The sequence below is a fragment of the Silurus meridionalis genome, chromosome 12 (genome assembly GCF_014805685.1).
Source record: "Silurus meridionalis isolate SWU-2019-XX chromosome 12, ASM1480568v1, whole genome shotgun sequence".
NCBI classification, from domain to species: Eukaryota; Metazoa; Chordata; class Actinopteri; order Siluriformes; family Siluridae; genus Silurus; species Silurus meridionalis.
In genome coordinates this window covers 25,426,330-25,448,517 of record NC_060895.1, presented here as the reverse complement: position 1 = coordinate 25,448,517, position 22,188 = coordinate 25,426,330, and the positions used below count along the sequence as shown (strand labels likewise).

The following is a 22,188-nucleotide window of genomic DNA, read 5'->3' as shown; positions in this document are numbered from 1 at the left end:
TTTACATTTGACGTGCTTTTTATCCAGTTATAGTTACATTTTATACTAATCCTGTTTCATGCTTTTATTATAGCAGTGATAAACGCTCTGTCCTTCACCGACCTCTGATTATTCTCTCTCTCCTTCCATTAACATTCCATAAACACATTCCTGCTCACAGAGATCTTCACCACACCACCCTGTGAACAAGCAGAGCAGAAGTTTAGCGTATTTAGAGCCAGAGATTAAATATAAACCTGCACTACTGCTGTGAGAGAATTAATCAACAACCTTCTGACCAATCAGAGTGCAGGATTAACAGCACAGTGAAAAATCTTTTATTAATCCACAGAAACAAAACATTCATCTGGTTTATTAGAAAGCGAAACAAATTTCTCTGTTTTATTTATTAAATTTTTTTAATTGAAATGCTTAAATTCTTTCCCCCCATCCTATTATTATTATTATTATTATTATTATTTTAATATTTGGTGGATTTACTTTAATATTGACAAAAAAAAAAAAACACCAAAAAATAGATTGTGTGTTTAAAATCATTTTATACCTGAAAAAAATAAATTAAAATATGGACATTTCTGCTTTTTAAAACTATTATTTTAAAATAATAATGAACCCAGCCATTAGGGAGGCACAAGCCAGTGCATTCTTAGTGCCGGTCCCAAGCCCGGGTAAATGGGGAGGGTTGCGTTAGGAAGGGCATCCAGCGTAAAACATGTGCCAAATCAAATATGCGGATCACAAATGAGAATTTCATACCGGATCGGTCGAGGCCCGGGTTAACAACGACCGCCACAGGTATCGTTAGCCGACAGGGTACCGGTGGAAATTGGGCTACTGTTGGCGAAGGAGGAGAAGGAGAGGAGGAAGGCGTCTACAGAGGCGGCAGGAAAGGAGCAGTGTAGGAGAGTGGAGGTTAGGGTTGGTACTTTAAATGTTGGTACTATGACGGGTAAAGGGAGAGATAGCTGATATGATGGAGAGGAGAAAGGTAGATATGCTGTGTGTTCAGGAGACCAAGTGGAAAGGAGTAAGGCCAGGAACATTGGAGGTGGTTTAAACTGTTTTATCATGGTGTGGATGGAAGAGAAATGGTGTAGGGGTGATTCTGAAGGAAGAGTACAGTAAGAGTGTAGTGGAGGTGAAGAGAGTTTCTGATAGGGTGATGATCGTGAAGGTGGAAGTTGAAGGGATGATGATAAATGTCATCAGTGCCTATGCTCCACAAGTTGGCTGTGAGATGGAGGAGAAGGAAAGATTCTGGAGTGAATTAGATGAAGTGGTAGATGGTGTACCTAGGAAAGAACGATTGGTGATTGGGGCAGACTTTAATGGGCATGTAGGTGAAGGAACAGAGGTGACGAGGAGGTGATGGGTAGGTATGGTTTTAAGGAGAGGAATGTGGAAGGGCAGATGGTGGTAGATTTTGCTAAAAGGATGGAAATGGCAGTGGTGAACACTTATTTTAAGAAGAAGGAGGATCATAGGGTGGCGTATAAGAGTGGAGGAAGGTGCACACAGGTGGACTATGTGCTATGCAGGAGATGCAACCTGAAGGAGATTGGAGACTGTAAGGTGTTGGCAGGGGACAGTGTAGCTAGACAGCATCGGATGGTGGTCTGTAGGATGGTTTTGGAGGTGAAGAAGAAGAGGAGGAGAGTGAGGACTGAAAGAAGAATAAGATGGTGGAAACTGAAGGAGGAAGAGTGTAGTGTGAGGTTCAGGGAAGAGGTCAGAGAGGCTCAGTGGTGTTAAGGAGGTGTTGGATGATTGGGCAACTACTGCAGGAGTGATGAGGAGGCAGCTAGAAAAGTACTTGGTGTGACATCTGGAAATAGAAAGGAAGACAAGGAGACGTGGTGGTGGAATGAGGAAGTGCAGGAGAGCATAAGGAGAAAGAGGTTGGCAAAACAGAAGTGGGATAGACAGAGTGATGAGAAAAGTAGGCAGGAGTACAAGGAGATGCGGCAGCAGGTTAAGAGGATGTGGCGAAAGCCAAGGAAAAGGCATATGAGGAGCTGTATGAGAGGTTGGACACTAAGGAAGGAGAAAAGGATTTATACCGATTGGCCAGGCAGAGGGACCGAGCTGGAAAGGATGTACTGCAAGTTAGAGCAGTAAAGGATGGAGAGGAAATGTGTTGACTAGTGAGGAGAGTGTGTTGAGAAGGTGGAGGGAGTATTTTGAGCAGCTGATGAATGAGGAAAATCAGAGAGAGAGAAGGTTGGATGATGTGGAGTTGGTGAAGCAGGATGTAGATAGGATTAGTAAGGAGGAAGTGAGAGCAGCGATTAAGAGGATGAAGAGTGGAAAGTCGGTTGGACCAGATGACATACCGGTAGAAGCGTGGAGATGTTTAGGAGAGATGGCAGTGGAGTTTTGACCAGATTGTTTAACAGGATTTTGGAAGGTGAGAAGATGCCTGAGGAATGGAGAAGAGTGTGCTGGTACCGATCTTTAAGCATAAAGGAGATGTGCAGACCTGCAGTAACTACAGGGGAATTAAGTTGATCAGTCACACCATGAAGTTATGGGAAAGAGTAGTGGAAGCCAGGCTGAGAGAAGAGGTGACCATCTGTGAGCAACAGTATGGTTTCATGCCGAGGAAGAGCACCACAGATGCCTTATTTGCTTTGAGAATGTTGATGGAGAAGTATAGAGAAGGACAGAAGGAATTGCATTGTGTATTTGTGGATTTAGAGAAAGCCTACGACAGGGTGCCAAGAGAGGAGTTGTGGTATTGTATGAGGAAGTCAGGTGTGTCAGAGAAGTATGTGAGGGTGGTGCAGGACATGTATGAGGACAGTGTGACAGCAGTGAAATGTGCAGTAGGTACGACAGACTGGTTTAGGGTGAAGGTTGGACTGCATCAAGGATCGGCCCTGAGCCCTTTCCTGTTTGCAGTGGTGATGGACAGGTTGACGGACGAGGTCAGACAGGAGTCTCCCTGGACTATGATGTTTGCGGATGATATTGTGATTTGTTGTGAGAGTAGGGAGCAGGTTGAGAAGAGCCTGGAGAGGTGGAGATATGCGCTGGAGAGAAGGGGAATGAAACTCAGTAGGAGTAAGACAGAGTACATGTGTGTGAATGAGAGGGAGGGCAGTGGGTGGTGCGGTTGCAGGAGAAGAGCTTCAGAAGGTGGAGGAATTCAGGTACCTGGGGTCAACAGTGCAAAGTAATGGAGAGTGTGTTAGAAGTGAAGAAAAGAGTGCAGGCAGGGTGGAGTGGGTGGAGAAGAGTGACAGGAGTGATTTGTGATAGTAGGGTATCTGCAAAATGAAAGGGAAAGTTTATAGGACTGTGGTGAGACCTGCGATGTTGTATGGATTAGAGACAGTGGCATTGAGTAAAAGACAGGAGGTGGAGCTGGAGGTAGCAGAGCTGAAGATGTTGAGGTTTTCATTGGGAGTGACGAGGATGGATAAGATTAGAAATGAGTTTATTAGAGGACAGCGCATGTAGGATGTTTTGGTGACAAGGTGAGGAGGCGAGATTGAGATGGTTTGGACATGTGCAGAGGAGGGACATGAATTATATTGGTAGAAGAATGCTGAGGATGGAGCCACCAGGTAGGAGGAAAAGAGGAAGGCCAAGAAGGAGGTTCATGGATGTGGTGAGGGAAGACATGCAGGTAGTTGGTGTAAAAGAGGCAGATGTAGAGGACAGGGTGGTATGGAGACGGATGATCCGCTGTGGCGACCCCTAATGGGAGCAGCCGAAAGAAGAAGAAGAAGAAGATTTTAAAATAATAATGAAAATGTCATTAAACAATTTATGGAAAAATAATGATCCAAAAACCTACAGCCTGGTAGCATTAATTATATATTTATATAGAAATAAAATAAAAATCAGTAACGATCTGATTTTAATCACAAAATCTATTTTTAGTGCATTTTTTATACATCAAAGTAAAAATCATGAAAGTAGATCCATTAAATAAAAGAGAAAAACATTCGTTTTACGCTTTAATGAACTTTTTTTTGCTGTAAATCAGTTTAAAGATGTTCCAGGATGTTCTGATGTTACTGCAGAACCGTTAGAACTGGTCCAAAAAAATCTGGTCCTTAATGATAATGATTTTAAACCTGGATACGTTATTGGTTTATTGATTGATTAATTGATTGATTGATCTTTAAACCAGATAAAGGTTTAACCCCTAACCCCGCCCCTTACTGTTAAACTGAAAATCTGTACGTGTTTGAGCAGGTAATGATGCAGATGTTCTTCCTGTTCCTCAGAACTCGGTCAGTACGTTTACAGAACGAGAGTCAGGTTCGGGTGTAAGGAGAACAAGTTAGAAAAAATGAGAACATGATAAAAGCCCTGAAGGAGCTTTCTTCACTTATACAGGAACTTGGACGTTAATAGCGATGGGACTCTGGAGCTTTGGAGATCTTTATTTAGCTTCCTCATTAAAGACGCAGGAAAGAAGAAAGCCAGGGTTCTTCATAAATCCAGTTTAGTGAGATTTTATTAGCAGGACGCAGCTGAGATTAGCTCATGTGACTTACAGAAGAACAGAGGACATGATCTTCTCCCAGTTTTCTGACCATAACATTAAAACCTCCTGCCTGATGTTGTGTCGTTCCTCCTCGTTCCTCTGAAACAGCTCTGACTCATCTTAGTCTGGATTTCTCAAAACCTCAACAGCACATCCTTTAAGTTCTGAAAGTTGTGAGGAGGAGCCTTCATGGATCAGGCTTATTTGTTCAATATGTTCCATAGATGTTCTATGGAACATCGCTCATCTTCTTCAGAGAATCCAGTGATGAAAAAACATTACACGTCAAACCAGAGCTTTGGTGCTGGAGGTCAGCATGTGCACTCAGGTCCTCAATCAAATCAGATGGACCAATGAACATGGCCTAAACACTGTTCCTGTTCCAACATCATGGTGCTCCTGTACACAAACCTAGCTCCATGAAGACATGGTGTGTTGGTGTGAGGGTTGGAGTGGAAGATCTCAAGTGTCCAGGGGTCTCCTGGCCTCTTCAACCCTCTCAGTGCCTTTTGAATGAATTGGAACTGCAGTCTCCTGACATCCTCCAGCATCAGTGTCTGATCTGCTCTTGTTTATGCTGAATTACAGTAAAATCTAGTCAAGGTCTTGTGTTTCCTCTGCGTAGAAAATGTGTATAAGATGAAAAGAGAGACTCTCTCTCTCTTCTCGTGAGTGATCAGGGCTCTTGTACGTGACTGTTTCTGTTCCATGACCTCGTTCTCTGCATTGTGGCCTTCTACCAGACACTTTTTGTTTTCTAAGGGTCATTGGTGGTTTTTCTCATTTGTCCCTGAGAGAGAGAGAGAGAGAAAGAGAAACTATAGCACTCAGCACTCAGCACTGATGGATATCTGCAGATCAACCATCTATGTCTGATTGCACCACAAGCTCATGTTCCTCATTACCTCAGAACTGACTGATTTAGTGCACAAACACAAGCTGGAGCTTCAGCATGTAGCTTTATCTCACTGTGCTAATGAACTAGGAGACCCAAACCTGTTCCAGCATGATAATGTTCCTGTACACAAAGCCAGCTCCATGAAGATCTGCTTTTCATTGGTTGGATTTGGTGGAAGGGCTCCTGCTACAGAGCTCCAACTCTATTGAACACATTTGTGGCTGATTGAATCTCCACAAAAATCTAGTGGAACATCTTCCCAGAATAGTGGAGGTTATTATAAGAGCAAATGAAGACTGGAAGTGGAATAAAGCACAAAATTGTATGGTCAGGTGTCCATATACTTTTGGTAATATATTGCAGTACTACAGGCCTGTGCTCTGATTGATTGGTCAGGAGGTGTGGATTAGTCTATGAGTTTAGATTATGGTTTCTATAATAATGTTTTTAATGTTAGATAATGAAGGTGTGTGTGTGTGTGTGTGTGTGTGTATGTGAAGGTGTGGAATGGGGTCTGCTGTTCCCTGAAGCGAATGGAGAGAATCAGTCTCCCATAAACCTGAACTCCAGAGAGGCTTGTTACGACCCCCGGCTCCTGGAAGTGGCTTTAACACACAACTACGTGGTGTGTAGAGACTGTGAGGTCATCAACGACGGACACACTGTCAGGATCATGCTCAAGTCCAAGTCAGGTACCCAGCATGCACCTGGAGTGAGGGAACAGAAAGTCTCTTCACTATACATCTAGAGACACCTGTGTATCTTCTCTCTCTCTCTCTCTGCAGTGGTGACTGGAGGACCTCTGCCCAGTGACCATGAGTTCGAACTGCATGAAGTTCGCTTTCACTGGGGCAAAGAAAATCAGAGAGGCTCCGAACACACTGTCAACTTCAAGGCTTTTCCTATGGAGGTCAGTTATTATTACACACACACAACAAACTTACATGTTAAACAAACTTAAACAGTTGTATAATGTATATACTATCAAATAAAAAAATTCAAAGAAGAAACTGCTGACTAAACAAATAAAAGGTTAACTTGTAAAAAGAGCCATAAATGATCTTCAAAAAAAAATGCCAAAATGATCCTCTGTACTAGATGGATGGAATGCAATGATTTGCAAATCGCATAAACCCATATTTTATTCACAATAGAACATAGAAATCATAACAAATGTTTAAACTGAGGAAACATCTAAAAAAAAGTTGGGATGGAGCAACAACAATCTGGAAAAAGTTAGTTATTATAATTAAACAGTTGGAGAAACATTTAGCAACTTATAATGTTAATTGTGAAGTGTAACCTGTGAAAGACTGTGACTTCAAACTGTGGAACAGTTTCAGAATAATGTTCCTCAACATCAAACTGTGAAACAGTTCGGGTCATTTACAGAACATATCATCCAAAGTTTCAATGAATCTGAGGAAATCTTTGTGCAGAAGAAAATCGATACCGGATGGATGGCTGTGGTGAGTCTCTGTGTTTATGTAAACAATAACTGGTGCATCAACACCACAAGAGTCACCACGCAGTGCTCAACCACAGCTGGAGTTTTTAGTGGTGAAATGCCGGCTGTATTATCTCCTGTGAAAATTCAACACTATTATAATAATACACCCCTCCTAGCACAAATGCTAGTGCTAATGCTAACGAAGGGCTGTGAGAGCTCCACAACATCCCTACAGAACTGTTTCGAGTGATGGACTGGAAAATGTTATGGAACCCTGCCACCTATGTCCAGCACATCTGCTGAACTGACCTGTCTGCATTCTAGACCTTTTACCAAGTGAAAACATGTGGCGCATCATGAAATAAAAAATACAACAAAAGAAACCCAGAACTGTTGAGCTGTTAGAATTCTGTATCAGACAAATATGGGACAACATTCCTCTCCCAAAACTTCAGCAACTGCTCTCCTCAGTTCCCAGATGTATAAAACGCTACACAGTGTTGCAGTCATCAAATTCAAAATGACCTTATTATTATTTATAATATTTATTATAACCTAAAAATTGTACTGTTTCAAAATTTTACACAGTGTCCCAACGTTTTTGGAAATGGGGCTGTAGATAGATATACAGATACGTTGGTGGACAGATGGACTGACTGACGGACCAACAAATAGATGAATTGACAGGAATGAAACGTGTCCAGACCAATGGACATCAGGACAGTGAATGAACTGACAGACAGGCAAAGGCCAAAACATTTTATTATAATTAAACGTGGGGCAAAGTGTGGGCAGAACATTTACACACAACAAAAATCTCTTAAAAAAAATCCTAAAAATTCTATCTGTAAATATGAATCAGTAAATACTTTCATAAAACAGAAGAAAATCGAAGTAATTTCTATAAAAACTCACTTATTACTCAGGAGAAGGGAAATGGCAGCTCAGTGATCTGAAGGTCATGAGTTTAAAGCCCAGCAACAACAAACTGCCACTGTTGGGCCCCTGGACGAGGCCCCTAACCCCTCACCTGCTCAGGTGTTTCTGTCTAAAGAATGCTGTAAATGTAAATATAAGATTAAAGGGATTAGAGACACTACGTAAGACGTACGTGAGTTTTTTAACGTGAGGCGCTTTGACGTAAATTATGTACAAAAGTAATTTGGGTTTACCAAGTAAAATCTTTTTTTGACTGGCATCTGATGACGTGGGTGTTATTTGTGCCTGTCGCGTGTGTGTGTGTGTGTGTGTGTGTGTGTGTGTGTGTGTGTGTGTGTGTGTGTGTGTATTTTTACTGTTTGATGTGATGTAGTTAAACAAGTGTGTGACACTGTATGCAGACACACAAACAATACTAAGAGCTCTTTACACAATACTTAAAGCCCTGAACACAAGTGCACACACACACACACACACACACACACACACACACACACACACACACACACACACACACACACCTGCCACCTTTCACACACACTTGCACTGAATCCTGCTTTGTAATAGTCAGAGGAAACGCTTTGTTTGTTTTTTGATAACTTTAAACTTTATATCAATAATTATTTAAAGAAACAGTTTTAAACACAAAGAAAGAACAGAAATATTGTATGATAAATGATTTGTAATGAAGAAAAGCAACGTCGAGAGAGAGAAAAAAGAAAAAAGGAAGGAAGGAACAATCCTGTGCTCTGATTAATTTTCTGCAGCAGTTCTGGCAGTAGTGAAGGTTAATGTGTTCTTGTGGTGATACGTGATGGTTTCTATAGCAACGGGGACGTATAAAGCGCACACTGTGACAATATGAAAATGTATGAAAACAGTTGTAAGGAAGGAGTCTCCAGTGTCAGAGGCACAGCAGGAACACTTCCCTGTGGTTTATGCTGCTAAAATTAATGTGTGTGTGTGTGTGTGTGTGTGTGTGTGTGTGTGTGTGTGTGTGTGTGTGTGTCCTGTAGCTCCATCTGATCCACTGGAACAGCACTTTGTTCAACACTGTGGAAGATGCCATGGGCAAGAAGAACGGCATCCTCATTATTGCTCTCTTCGTCCAGGTGTGTGTGTGTGTGTGTGTGTATGCATGCAAAATATTTCGGAATGTATGTGTGAGTATGTGTTTGTGTGACTGTGTGTGTGTGTGTGTGTGTGTGTGTGTGTAGATCGGTAAGGAGCATCTAGGACTGAAGGCTGTTACAGAGGTGCTACAAGACCTGCAGTATAAAGTAAGACTACGCACGCGCGCACACACACACACACACACACACACACACACACACACACACACACACACACACACACATTCACCTTATCTAGTATCTTCTTCTTCTTCTTTTTCTTTTTTTTCGCTTCTCCCATACTTTTTTCCAGAAACACTGACAAGAAAACTGTCAAGTGAAGTTTATTTCTATTGCGCTTTTCACAACACACATCGTCTCAAAGCAGCTTTACAGAATTTAACAGTGAAGGTGAATGGTGTGTGTTTATCTCTGATGATCACCATGGAGACTCTGGTGAAGGAAAAACTCCCTTAGATGTTATGAGGAAGAAACCTTGAGAGGAACCAGACTCAAAAGCAGAACCTCATCCTCATCTGGGTGACATCAAGAGTGTGATTATAGTCTTTAAACACTACAGAACACTGGAGAGTGAGAACTAACATGAGCACTGGAGTGTGTGATTATGACTGATGATCTTTCTACAGTCTTTTACAGTCATTATGGTGATAAAACTAGGAGCTACTGAGCAACTCATAAAATAACTCAACATCTGAGATCATCACAGATCCAACACCAGCTTCTCCATGCCAGAGCCTTTAAACACTCCAGGAGGTCCAGTGTCCAAACTCCACATGAAGTGGGATCTAATTGGCACTGGTACGTCTCTAGATGGTTTGGGATGTTTGCGAGTTCGGCATCTACTTCTTTAAAGGTCCACAATCTTCATGAGGTGGGACGTGACTGGAGTTGGAGCAACCTCAGGATGCCTCGGGATGGGGAGAGAAAGAGAAGCAGTGGAGAGGAATTAGCGTAGCTGCTGTTCATGATATTAACAGCACAAGTTGATAATGTGATGTGATCAGATGTTCTGGAGCACAAGGTTATGATGTGATGTGTGTTATGTGTAGGCTTTGCTAAAAACATACGTCTTTAATCTGCACTTAAACTGGGAGAGTGTGTCTGAGCCCCGAACACTGTCAGGAAGACTATTCCAGAGTTTAGGAGCTAAATGTGAGAATGTTCTACCACCTTTAGTGGACTTTGCTATTCTAGTGGTCTCTAGTTTTGAGATCTCCTCTACATCTGTCTCTTTCAACCAAACTACACTTTATATAGTATCTGATTTTTTCTCTGATCTCATTCTTCTTATCTCATATCTCATGTGCTTCATCTTACAATGTATCTCATTCACCTTAATTTTTTATCTCGTTCACTTTATCTTGTATCTCATTTCAGTGATTTTATTAATCTCATCTTTATCTGATTTACTTTATCCCATATGACTATTAGCAAATATTTAAATGTTTTCATTTACAAATTAAATGGCAAATTAAAAAAATTTCTAAACTGAAGTGTCTACATTCTGAACCTGCCTGTAACACTTGGGTTCCCACACACACACACACACACACACACACACACACACACACACACACACACCTCTTTTATATGGGCACCATCACTTTTTTCCCCGAAGGAATTTATTTTCTCTACTTTTGCTTTTGTCCAATAAATAACTGTGTTTGTCTTTTCAGGGAAAAACTAAAATTATTCCCTGTTTTAACCCGAACACTTTATTACCTGGTGAGTGAATCTTCATTTCCTGCTGTTATAGTTTTATATTTATGTATATATTTGTAAAAATTAAAATAATTATAATATTCTGGTGAAAAAAACACCAATTTAACATAACACATTACATTAAAAGTGTGTGTGTAATGTGATGTTTTGTTACAGATCCGTTATTGAGAGATTACTGGGTGTATGAAGGATCTTTAACGACGCCGCCGTGTAGCGAGAAAGTCACCTGGATCCTCTACCGCTACCCGCTAACCATCTCACAGATGCAGGTAAATACCTTACACACACCGTACACACCTTACACACACCATACACACACTATATAATAATTATATACACACTATATACACACCATACACACACTATATACACATACACACACCATACACACACCTTACACACACCATACACACACTATATACACACCTTACACACACCATACACACACTATATACACACCTTACACACCATACACACATATACACACTATATACACACCATACACACACACTATACACACACCTTACACACACCATACACACCTTACACACCATACACACACTATACACACACTATATATACACCTTACACACCATACACACATATACACACCTTACACACCATACACACCTTACACACACCATACACACCTTACACACCATACACACACTATACACACCTTACACACCATACACACACCATACACACTTACACACACCATACACCTTACACACACATATACACACTATATACACCTTACACACACCTTACACACACCATACACACCATACACACCTTACACACACCATACACCTTACACCATACACACCTTACACACCTTACACACACCTTACACCTTACACACACCATACACACCTTACACCTTACACACTATACACACCTTACACACACCATACACACTATATACACCTTACACACTATATACACACCTTATACACACACTATATACACCTTACACACACTATACACACCTTACACACACACCATACACACACTATATACACACCTTACACACCATATACACACTATATACACACCTTACACACACCATACACACTATACACACCTTACACACCATACACACACCTTACACACACCTTACACCTTACACCATACACACACTATACACACCTTACACCATACACACACTATATACACCTTATACACACCATACACACCTTACACACCATATACACACCTTACACACCTTACACCATACACACTATACACACACTATATACACACCATATAATAATTATATATTAATAATTATATAATATTAATTATATAATAATAATTATATTAATAATTATATACATAATTATATATATAATAATTATATATACATAATTATATATAATTATATAATAATTATATATATAATAATAATAATTATACACACACTATAATAATAATTATATACATAATTATATACACATTATAATAATAATTATATATAATTATATATAATAATTATACATTAATAATTATATACACACCTTACACACATTATATACACATTATAATAATTATAATACACACATATATATAATATATATATACACACACTATATACACACCTATATACACACCATACACACCTTATACACACTATATACACATATATAATAATAATTATATACACCTTACACCATACACACATTATATAATAATTATAATAATTATATACATAATTATATATACACACATAATTATATAATATTAATTATATAATAATTATACATAATAATTATATATATAATAATACATATATAATTATATATAATAATAATTATATACACATTACACACCTTACACACATTATATACATAATTTTACATAATAATATATACATAATAATTATATATACACCTTACACACACTTATATAATAATATACACACCATATACACACACATATATATATACACACCTATATACACACACACCATACATACACTATATATACACACCTTACACATAATATATACACACCATACACTATATACATAATTATACACACACACCATATACACACCTTACACACACCATACACACATTATATACACATATACATAATTTTACACACACTATATAATAATAATTACACACACCATATACACACTATATACACACTATACACACCATACACACACTATATAATAATTACACATATATACATATATAATTATATACATAATTATATATACATTATAATAATAATTATATAATAATAATTATACACATATATACACACATATAATAATTTATAATAATAATATATAATATATAATTATATAATACACTATATAATAATTATATATACATAATATACACACCATACATAATAATTATATATTAATTATATACACATACACACCATATAATAATTATATATTAATTATATATTAATTATATATATACATAATATACACACCTTAAACACACCTTACACATATATAATTATATATATATAATTTATAATAATAATATATACACACCTTACACATATATAATTTTACACACACACCTTATATAATAATAATATATAATAATTATATACACCTTACACACATTACACACATATATAATTATATACACACATATACACATAATAATTATATAATAATTATACACATATAATAATTATACACCATACACACACTATATACACACTTACACACACTATATACACACCTTATATAATACACACCATACACACCTATATACACACCATATACACACCTTACACACACTATACACACCATACACATTACACACCTTACACACCATACACACTATATACACATACACATATATATAATATATACACATAATTATATATATAATAATTACACACCATATACACATTATATAATAATAATAATTATACACCATATACACACCTTATACATAATAATTATATACACATATAATAATTATACACATTATAATAATAATTATATAATAATTACACACACTATAATACACCTTACACACACATATATACACATAATTATATACACACCATATATACACCTTACACATATATACACACCATACACACACCTTACACACATATATAATAATTTTACACACACCATATACACATTATATAATAATTATATTAATAATTATATAATAATTATACATAATAATTATACACCATACACACACTATATACATAATTATATACATAATTATATACACACATATACACACTATATACACCTTACACACCATACACACATAATTATACACATTATATACACCATACACACTATATACACACCTTACACCTTACACACAATACACACACTATATACACCTTACACACCATACACACCTTACACACACACATATATACATTATATATACACACACTATATATAATAATTATATAATAATTATATACACACATATATATAATATATATAATAATTATACACATATATACACACCATATACACATATATACATTACACACACCATAATACACACTATATACACACCATATACACATTATATACACATATATACACATTACACACAATACACACATATATACACATATACACATATAATAATTATATATACATATATAATAATTACACACCATACACACTATATACACATATACACACACCATATACACATATATACATAATTACACACATACACACCTTACACACCTTATACATAATTATACACATAATTATATAATAATAATTATATATAATAATTATATACACCTTATACACACCTTATACACACATAATTATATAATACATATATACACACACATATACACCTTATACACACACCTTATACACACATAATTATATACACACCATATATACACACCTTACATAATTATATAATAATAATTATACACACACACATATATATAATTATATACACCTTAAACACACCTTACACACATAATTATATATACACACATTATATATACACACATAATTATACACATAATTATATACACCTTACACCATACACACCTTATACACACCATAATAATTTTACACACCATACACACATAATTATACACATATACACATTATATACACACTATATACACATTACACACATATACACATATAATAATTTATATATAATTTTACATAATAATTATACATAATTATATATTAATTATATACACATTACACACATACACACCTTACACATATATAATTATACACACATAATTATATACACACCATACACACTTATACACACCATATACACACCTTACACACACCATACACACTTACACACACCATACACACACACACACCATACACACACTATATACACACCTTACACACACCATACACACACTATATACACACCTTACACACACACACCTTACACACTATATACACCTTACACCATACACACACACTATATACACACCTTACACACATACACACACATATACACACTTACACACACCATACACACACATATATAATAATTTTACACACACCATACACACACTATATACACACCTTACACACCATATATACACACCATACACCTTACACATAATACACACTATATACACCTTACACACACCATACACACATATATACATTACACACACCATACACACTTACACACACCATACACACACTATATACACACCTTACACACCATATACACACTATATACACACCTTACACCATACACACTTACACACACCATACACACTATACACACCTTACACACCATACACACTATATAATAATTACACACACCATACACACACTATATACACACCTTATACACACCATACACACTATACACACTATATACAAACCTTACACACCATATACACACCTTACACACCATACACACACTATATACACCTTACACACTATATACACACCTTACACACCATACACACACACACACCTTACACATATACACACCTTACACACCTTACACACACCATACACACACTTACACACCTTACACACACCATACACACACTATATACACACCTTACACACACCTTACACACTATATACACACCTTACACACACCTTACACACATTACACACCTTACATACACACCTTACACATATACACCTTACACACCATATACACATTACACACACCATACACACACTATATACAAACCTTACACACCATATATACACCTTACACACACCATACACACACTATATACACCTTACACACACCATACACACACTATATACAAACCTTACACACACCATATACACCTTACACACACTATATACACCTTACACACACCATACACACACTATATACACACCTTACACACCATACACACACTATATACACCTTACACACACACCATATACACACCTTACACACCATACACACACTATACACACCTTACACACACATATACACACCTTATACACACCTTAACACACCTTACACACCATATACACACCTTACACACACCTTACACATACACACCATACACACCTTACACACACCATACACACTATATACACATTACACACCTTACACACATATACACACCTTATACACACCTTACACACACACCATACACACACACACACACACCTTACACACACCATACACACACCTTACACACCTTACACACACACACACACCTTACACACACCATACACACCTTACACACCATACACACCTTACACACCATACACCTTACACACACCATACACACCTTAAACACACCTTACACACACACCATACACACATTACACACACCATACACACTTACACACACACCATATATACACACCTTAAACACACCTTACACACACACCTTACACACACCTTACACACACCTTACACATCATATACACACCTTAAACAAACCTTACACACAAACCTTACACACACCATACACACACCATACACACACCTTACACACACCATATACACCTTATACACACCATACACACTATATACACCTTACACACACCATATACACACATATATAATTATATATACACCTTATACATAATTATATACATAATTATACACACACTATATACATAATAATTATATATAATACACCTTACACACTATATACACACCTTACACATACACACACACCTTATACACACCTTACACACACATATATACACACCTTACACACACATATACACACACCTTACACACTATATACACCTTACACACATTACACATCATATACACACCTTAAACACACCTTACACACACTTACACACACCATACACACACCTTACACACACCTTACACACACATACACACCTTACACCTTACACACATAATTATACATAATAATTATACACACACTATATACACACCTTACACACCATACACATATATACACACACCATACACACATATACACACTATATACAAACCTTACACACCATATACACACCTTACACACACCATACACACACTATATACACACCTTACACACACTATATACACACTTACACACACCATACACACACCAAACACACACCTTACACACACATATACACACCTTACACTCACCTTACACACACCTTACACACACACCATATACACACACCTTACACACACCTTACACACACCTTACACACATCATATACACACCTTAAACAAACCTTACACACAAACCTTACACACACCATACACACACCATACACACACCTTACACACACCTTACACACACCATACACACCTTACACACACCATATACACACCTTAAATACACCTTACACACACTATATACACAGTTTGTGTACACCTGACCATAGGAGTCTCCATTTGCTGTTATGAATTCACTCTTCTGGGAAGATGTTTGTGGAGACTCATTCAGCTATAAGGATGTTAGTAAAATCAGGTACTGGTGTAGGTGAGAAGGTTAGGAGGTCTGCCGTGCAGTCTGTGTTCACATTCATCCCATAGGTGTTCAATGGGGCTGGAGCTCTATAGCAGGAGATCTTCCACTCCAACCCATGGACAGCAGAGCTGGCTTTGTAAACAGGGGTGTAAACATGCTGGAACAGGTTTGGGTTTCCCAGTTCAAGTGAAGGGAAAATTTCAGACGTCTGATACAATTGTGTGTCTCTGTCTTTGTGTCACAGTTTGAGGATGAACCTCATATAAATGGGACAGTCAGGTGTCCCACTACTGTAGTGAGGGTGTGGGTTAGTGTGCGCCCCCTAGTGGCAGACATATTTTTCACAAACATGTAAAAGTGAGAAGTCTGAATTTGGAATTATGTTTGAGCTTCTGGGTGAAGGTGTGCGCTAACATGATAAGGGTCTAGATAACACAATTATGCTAACACGATGAAGGTGTTCATGTTTTTTTCCACACTTTATAGCTCAAATATTACAGTTTAAATGAAAGAAGAGAAAGAAATGTTGAAGGAGAAAGAAAATGAAAGGATTTAATTTTTTCTGGATTTGTAAAAAATATTCCTGGTTTTGAGATTTGTCTTCTGTGCAGATCGAGGAATTTCGGAGACTCAGGTCTCATGTGAAAGGGGCAGAGCTTCCTGAAGGGAATGATGGGTTGTTGGGGGATAATTTCCGGCCGACGCAGCCTCTGAGTGACCGCATGGTGAGAGCTGCGTTTCAGTAAAGCACCGCTGTAGTGACTCGCCATCGTAATGCAGAGGGTAAAAACTGTTACCAAACATCTATCTGTCTGTCTGTCTGTCTGTCTGTCCCTCAGTCGGTCTCTTTATCTATCTATTTCTCTCTCTTTCTGTCTGTCTGTCTGTTTATTAATTTTATGGATAGTTTTGTGTGTGTGCCTGCGTGCATTTGTGTGTGCTTGTGTGTATGTGCGTGTGTGTGTGTGTATATGTGTGTGTGTGTAAGCATATGTGTATGTTCTTGAGTGTGTGTGTGTGCTTGTGTGCATGTGTATGTGCGTGTGTGTATATGTGTGTGTTTACGCATATGTGTATGTTCTTGAGTGTGTGTGTGTGTGTGTGTGTGTGTGTGTGTGTGTGTGTGTGTGTGTGCAGTACAATCAGGACATGCTGGAGTTCAGGAATAAACGCTTCTCTCCGGTTGTAGAAACACAGCATTGTGTGGGGAACTTCTTATTTTAGTTCTCCCTGAAGTCTTCGTGCTCCTCATCCACTTTATCATCACTCAGAAACCAGGACATGTGGAGGAGGGAGAGAGAAAGAGAGAGAGAGAGAGAATCGCTTCCTATTACAGAAACACCTCCAGGCAAAAGTACAAGAGGGGCTCAAAGAGGACACGTCCTAAATGAGAGAAAAAAATAGAAACAGAGAAGGAGATTGAAGGAAAAATGAAAAAAAACCAAAGAAATGACAAAGAAAATTAATTAAAGAAGGAAAAAGAAAGCAGATGAAAGCAAAAGTGAGGAGAAAGAAAGATAAAAAGAAAGAAAGAAAGAGGAATATGCATTATACAAGACAAATTGGAAACATTGAAAATGTATGTATAAATTGTACAGATTATATATAATATTTATTATATTATATATGAGATGAGGTGAGATGGTGATATGAGACAATGTGAGATGGTGTGAGATGATGTGAGATGATGTGAGATGGTGTGAGATGATTTGAGATGATGTGAGATGGTGAGATGGTGTGAGATGATGTGAGATGATTTGAGATGGTGTGAGATGGTGTGAGATGATGTGAGATGATGTCAAATGGTGTTAGATGATGCTAGATGATGCGAGGTGATGTGAGATGATGATGTGGAGTGATTTATGAGGTTCTTACAGATAAACGTGCTGTCCCTCAGGTTTTTTGTTTTAGGGCTGTTGTAGTTCTTTATCCCTGAATTCGTGGACTCACTCGGCATTGTGGGATACCAAGATGACCTCACAGTGTTGCCTCGGTAACTGTGACCTCATGGAGATGAACTTAAAACGATGACGATTGGTGAAGTGTTTAGAATGCTTTATTGTCGGGCATTCTTTAAAAGGGTGCCAATAGTTCTGGTAACCCAGCGGGTTGGAGGTTGTGTAATATGTGGTTACTTTGTACCAGTGCATTGGTATCGTATTTCCTGCACTTTGCACATTCTGCATTGACCTACTACTTGCTTTCCTTAATGAGGACACGGTTACCGAGGCAACATCATACTCGAACAACGACATGTAATAATAAAGGAGGCGTGGCCTCAGTACATATATAAATAATGCATGCATAGTCTTGGTTACAGTCTGTCAGTAAAGTGGGCGGGGCCACTCTCTCATTCTGAATGAAGTGGGTGTGCCTCTATATCAGTCTGAATAACATAGGTGTGGCTTTTGTGATTATCATTTAACACAAAGGAGGTGTGGCCTTAGTTGTTTTTGCTTCCAGTGATGAAGGCATAGTCTTAGTTCCTTGCGGCATAAGTGGGCGTGGTCTGTCAATCTGAGCGTGGTCTCTGTGCCTATTATTTTGAATAAAGGAGGTGTGGCCTTAGTACATCTTACTTCCAGTAATAAAGGCATAGCCTTGGTTCATGTATGTATCAGTAGAGTGGGCGTGGCTATCCTATCAGTTTGAATAAAGTGGGCGTGGCCTCTGTGCTTGTCATTTTGAAAACAGAAGGTGTTGCCTCAGTGCCTTTCTCTTGAAATAATGGAATCTGGATTCCTGTCTAAATGAGTGAAGTGGGAGTGGCCTATCAATCAGCCTGAGTAAAGTGGGTGTGGTCTTTTATACTCCTTAGAGCTAACACACCATGTTTTTGTTCGCTAATCATTCACATTATATCACATCAGATCCTTAAAACTGAATCTCACTGTTCTGAATGCAGGTGTGGGTTCCAAGCCGTCACTCATCTCTCACGCCTTTCTTTCTTTTCTGTTTTTCAGATCACACAGGGCCGAGCTGGATGAAGAAAACCTGAACCACTTGATGTGAACACACATTAGCATAATGTAACCTAATTTCAGATTTACAACTGAAGAGAAAATCCTGTCACATGCCCAGAATCTGTTACACACTTTCACACATTCACCAGGTTCACCCATCCATCATTTACACTGACATATAGCTTACAATGCTGAGTAGACAAGTAATATCGTAGGTAGCGTTTTATACACTTGTAGTCCGTTGTTCCATTTTACCAGCTAAAACGACCATTTTTTTAAAACTTGCTAACTAGCATTAGTTAGCATTCATGGGTTATGCTAGCTCTGTATTATGAAAGTTAGCATAGAATACAATCTGGATGTATATTTTTGAGGGAGACATGCGCTACATCGCTAACTCGTATTGCACATCGTATGATTTATTGTAGAAGAAATGCCCATACTCTAACTTTTAGTTTACAGCAGTGTAGAAGATCACCATCGTAATGCTTTTACCTCATTTATTTACTACAGAAACAATGTTATTAATAAAGGTTTTTAAACTTAACCTGGGTAAAAGTGAATGTTTTGAAATATACACTTTATTGCCAAAAGTATTGGGACACCCGGCTTTCCCCTTCATATGCGGAGATAAAGATAGAGACACACAATTTCGTTGGATGTCTTTGGATGATCCAGCATGAAATTTTCCTGCTAGTAGACCTAAACCTGTTCAAGAATGATAATGCCCCTAAAACCTTTTCATGGGTTGGAAGGTCTCCTGCTATAGAGCTCTGAAGACCTTTAGGATGGATGTGAACACTGACTGCACCTGAAGCCTCCTCACCTTCTTATCTGAATATAAATATATTTGTAGATCAACAGGAGAATTTCCATGTTTGGTGGAAGTGTTTTAGAAGTGTTGATGTGCAAAACTGTGGACTTATTCTGTATTGACTGTCAGCTTGCAGGAAGTGTAAAGGACACACACACACACACACACACACACACACACACACACACACACACACACACATACAATCACTGTGTGAAAAAAGTCTTTAGTCAATGTCATTTTCCAAAACAGTTGAAAATGTTTGGTTTGATGTTGTTTCAAGAGAAACACTCACAGCTTCATCACTCCCTCATCAGCGTTTATATGAAAACGTTAACGATGGTATCTGATGTGCAGATGATGTGCAGATGATGTGCAGATGATGTGCTGAGAGGTCTGAATAGAATGTTGCTAAGTTGTAAGTAAGGAAATGATGTTATCTTCAGCTCAGGACCACAAAGTGCACAAAGTGTATCAGAGAGGAAGCGGTTAGAGAGAGCAGGAAAAATTCCGTTATTAGTGTCAGTGATGGAGGCGTGGCCTGAGTATCTCAGTATCTTTTATGAAAAATAATAATGATTATTATTTTAGAATTATTATTATTGTTGTTGTAGGTTTTTCCTTCCCTTTATTAGTATATTAACTTTATCCTGTAATTTTCTTCTTATTTTTATCTTTTCTCTTTGTTCAATAGTTTTGAAAATGTTGACTTTATATTGTCCTTCATTTATGTCTGCTCTTTATGTCTTTAGATTAATTAATTAATAAATAATTCTTTACAGATAGAGCAGTAACACTGTGTGACCAGCAAGTGGAGCTGATAACTGTGTGTGTGTGTGTGTGTGTGTGTGTGTGTGTGTGTGTGTGT

General features: G+C 37.7%; 1 protein-coding gene across 1 annotated transcript in view; it reads left to right on the top strand.

Moving 5' to 3' along the window:
• Nucleotides 1-21,053, top strand: part of ca8 (carbonic anhydrase VIII) — a 25,048-nt gene extending 3,995 nt beyond the window's left edge. The window contains 7 exon segments of the mRNA XM_046862474.1: nt 5,900-6,309; nt 8,805-8,900; nt 9,006-9,068; nt 10,598-10,646; nt 10,800-10,912; nt 18,155-18,326; nt 20,507-21,053. Coding sequence (XP_046718430.1) covers nt 5,900-6,309; nt 8,805-8,900; nt 9,006-9,068; nt 10,598-10,646; nt 10,800-10,912; nt 18,155-18,289 — 866 coding nt within the window. The 3' untranslated portion in view covers nt 18,290-18,326; nt 20,507-21,053.
• The last annotated feature ends 1,135 nt before the right edge of the window (nt 21,054-22,188 follow it).